This window comes from Macrobrachium nipponense, chromosome 30, assembly GCF_015104395.2.
Source record: "Macrobrachium nipponense isolate FS-2020 chromosome 30, ASM1510439v2, whole genome shotgun sequence".
In the NCBI taxonomy this organism is placed as follows: domain Eukaryota; kingdom Metazoa; phylum Arthropoda; class Malacostraca; order Decapoda; family Palaemonidae; genus Macrobrachium; species Macrobrachium nipponense.
This window is the reverse complement of record NC_087218.1, coordinates 25,472,779-25,476,163: the sequence shown is the minus strand read 5'-3', so window position 1 is coordinate 25,476,163 and position 3,385 is coordinate 25,472,779. Positions and strand designations below refer to the sequence as shown.

The 3,385-nt window shown below is 39.6% G+C and overlaps 1 protein-coding gene across 1 annotated transcript in view; it reads right to left on the bottom strand.

The window, feature by feature from the left end:
• LOC135202378 (thiol S-methyltransferase TMT1A-like) overlaps positions 1-1,447 on the bottom strand; it is a 144,486-nt gene extending 143,039 nt beyond the window's left edge. The window contains exon 1 of the mRNA XM_064231742.1: positions 926-1,447. Within this exon, the coding sequence (XP_064087812.1) occupies positions 926-1,041 (116 nt within the window). The 5' untranslated portion in view covers positions 1,042-1,447. The remainder of the gene's footprint in view (positions 1-925) is intronic.
• Positions 1,448-3,385: the final 1,938 nt, after the last annotated feature.

Below are 3,385 nucleotides of genomic sequence, written 5' to 3'. Positions count from 1 at the left end.
TTATTATTAGCCTTTTCTAGGAGGACTGAAGATTGGGGACATGTCTACAGGAGGAGGAGAAGAAACAGGGAGAGCTCTGAGAACTCTTTCTCATCCTATCTTTTACTAGCTTATCAGAATATGAAAGAAAAACTTTCCATTGATTATCAATCCAATCTTTACATTTATCACAACCCAATTTGTGAGTACAATCAGACCCATTACCTCTACATTTAATACACTTTGAATGTGAGTTGTAAACAGGCTTAACCTTCAACCTAGCCCTGCACCCTCCAGCACAGAACCTAACTCCTGAAGAGCTAGAATCTGACATGACGGCTACTAAATGCCACAACTAACTGCAGTCAAAGCTAAGTACATTGAAAGCAAAAAACTGGCAAAAACATGGAGTACTTCACCAAAATATGACAGTCAAAAACCATCCAGTGATGAAGAAAAAGTCTGCACCAACCACTGATATTAACCAGAAGCTGTTAGAATGAATTGATGACACCTGACCTGTTATAACTGTTCCTCCCTCAAGTAGCGGGAGATGACGTCACCTACCTACATTGGCGATGGCAGCGCCACCACAAAAATTTGGTAGCTGTGATACTACTATAATTGTTTGGCAAGACACTGCAATACAAAATAATTTACTCATGTGTCTGACAGAGTGCATGCATTGTGTGGAGTCATGACTTACTTGGAAACGTTAAGGAGGCTAAGGTCAGGGTATGGCGTCCAAGGTTAGGTTAGGTAAATCTGGTTGGGACACTTCACCTCTGAAGTGCCTACTGCCCTACAGTAGTCCTGACCCCTTACTCAACATTCACTCTATCTGACTAGGTATTAGGTACCAAAGTATTACCATTTTCTTTCATTAGCCTAAGATGCATACCTAGGTCTCATTATCGACTCTACAGAACTAGGGTGGGCGACTTACCTGTGTCTGAGATCTTTCCCTCTTCGATTAATTACCCAGTATATCAGCGCAGCAAAGACAAAATATATCGAATTCCGAGTGATCCATGATGCAATAAGGTAGTCAATTTCCGCCATGAAAAAACTTTAAGGCCTAAGCACCTGTGCTCTCTAGAAAATCGCCCGTTTATACTACCTAGTACACAGGCATAGATCAGCCTCGGTGTTTCTTCTAGGCTAGGTAGTACCTAGCTATTTCACTAAAAAGTGGCAGGCTAATTGCTTCTAGTTATGCTATTTAGCATTCCATTCCTAACCGTGACCATTCACGAGGTATATGTGATATATCGCAATCTTCCCCACGATTGTATGAGCACCGGTAAATTCACCTCAGCCTATTGGTTCCTGTCAAAAAGGGCAGCGCAAAGTGAGCAATTGGTGACCTGTCACAAATGTAAACAAACCCTCCAGGTTGTCACGTGACTTGACAGTGGCGACAAAACCTTTGACAAAATATCCTTTATAATGTATGGGCTGGCAAGCGTGAATGCTTATACATACATACATAAACATGTGAGGTTGATTTAATGGATTTTATCGCATTTCTTGTATAAATTCAGCCAAGCATTTTTTTTAGCAAATCATTTCCCTACGAGACTTGCCAAAAGCAAGCAGCGCACGTCAAAGAAAACAGCTGAAATAATGTTTTTTCCTTTTAGTGTGATCGACGATCTCGATCATATCAGCAGAGTCGGGTTATACCTATAAAATTAAAAAAAATCAGACGAAAGTACAATAGTGCTATGACAGGAGAGAGAGAGAGAGAGAGAGAGAGAGAGAGAGAGAGAGAGAGAGAGAGAGAGAGAGAGAGAGAGAGAGAGAGGATTGCCTGCCGATATTTAAAGAAATAATCAAGCAGAACAATGCCTTGCCAATTAAATCAGAGAAAAATATCTTGATTTTAGTACATAATTCTAATAATAAACAATGACTATCAGTTCTTATTATGAGTAAGGTTATGAGATCAAAGTTCAGATATTTCTAATCACACTGATAATGCTGATTAAGAATGTTTCAGTTCATCTCAGGTGGGTTGACAGAACCTGCCTTTGTAATTTCTTATGATGTATGATATCTTTTATTTCACAGATGATACAGTGTCTCACGAATTGCTTACAAAATGCACATTCCCTGTAAATCAACCAGACCAATATTCTCTCCAATGCCAAATTTCCTTAAGTTTGGATTCCATTTTCATCGAAAAGGCGATGTGACAATACAGAAAATATAAATTGTCATTTGGTACATAATCTACAATAGAAAATAAATAAATTTCGGAAGTAAAGTAGTATCTGAACTGGCTTAATAGCACACCTGAAAACGACTCATGAGCAAAATAGGACTAGTCGACAAAAGTACGTTACAAAACTCAAACTTTATATTGATATTAAAAACACAACAGCTGGTCTTTCCATATCACAGCTCAGTCAATTTGGGAAAGGCTGGGGTTCCTACCGAGACGTCTCTGGTAGCGAATGGCTGAATAGAGTCTTGACAAGGTAATTTACCAGTTCTTTATAACCAGCTGGGTCGTTCATTAGTACTAGTAGCGTATGAGCGGAAGCTCACTTTTGATCGTTGCAAAGTCTCTCTTGCACTTCATTCATATTTTGATATTGTTTCCAAAGCAGTGTATCATTTTATAAAAAATGTAGTTCAAATGTTAATTGTTTAAGTAAGACTTGTCTAAACTGCTACAATAGCATTCGTCAAAAGCATGAAGCAACAGATTTACACATGTACTGCTGTTAAGTATCTATTTATTTCCGGAGTTCTCATGAGTATGGTAATCTAAAAGTGACTCCATAAAGTATTGTAGAGACAAAAATTGATTTCCAACTGCCGGTTACAGGAGGATCAGCGTGTTATAGCTGTAAATGAGTCAAATGGGCATTATCACTCTGCGGAGGTTACGTATGAGAATCAGAAAAAAACACTCAGTTCATGCCTGTCGGCACTGACGTCACACAATCATCATACATCCATAAAACACACACACACACACACAGCTACAACAAGGCGAAAGAAATAACTTTAAATGGTGAGCAATACTTCTTTCGTCGCATTCTCGCTCGAGAGAGCTCCGTTCACCTTGCCATCACACTCTGGGCTTCAGCATATGCTGCTTGGGCCTCACCTTTAAGCATAAATGACCTCTGCCGAATTCAGTTTCAGGTCTAAAGTCGATAAGCCTTCCCAATTCTGACGGCTGGATACGTCTACGGGCATCGTTCAGCCCTCGGTCTAGAAAGTGGTTTGGTCGCTCTTTGCTTTCGACGGAAAAGATGAAAATGAAACCCTTGATTAAACTTTCGAGTTTTAATGGTTTCTGCTCATGAGACATGGAAGTCGACTGACGTCACCCTAGCCAGCAATGTAAGGATGATTTCAGTTTAAAAGGTGGTTCTGAATATTCACCATT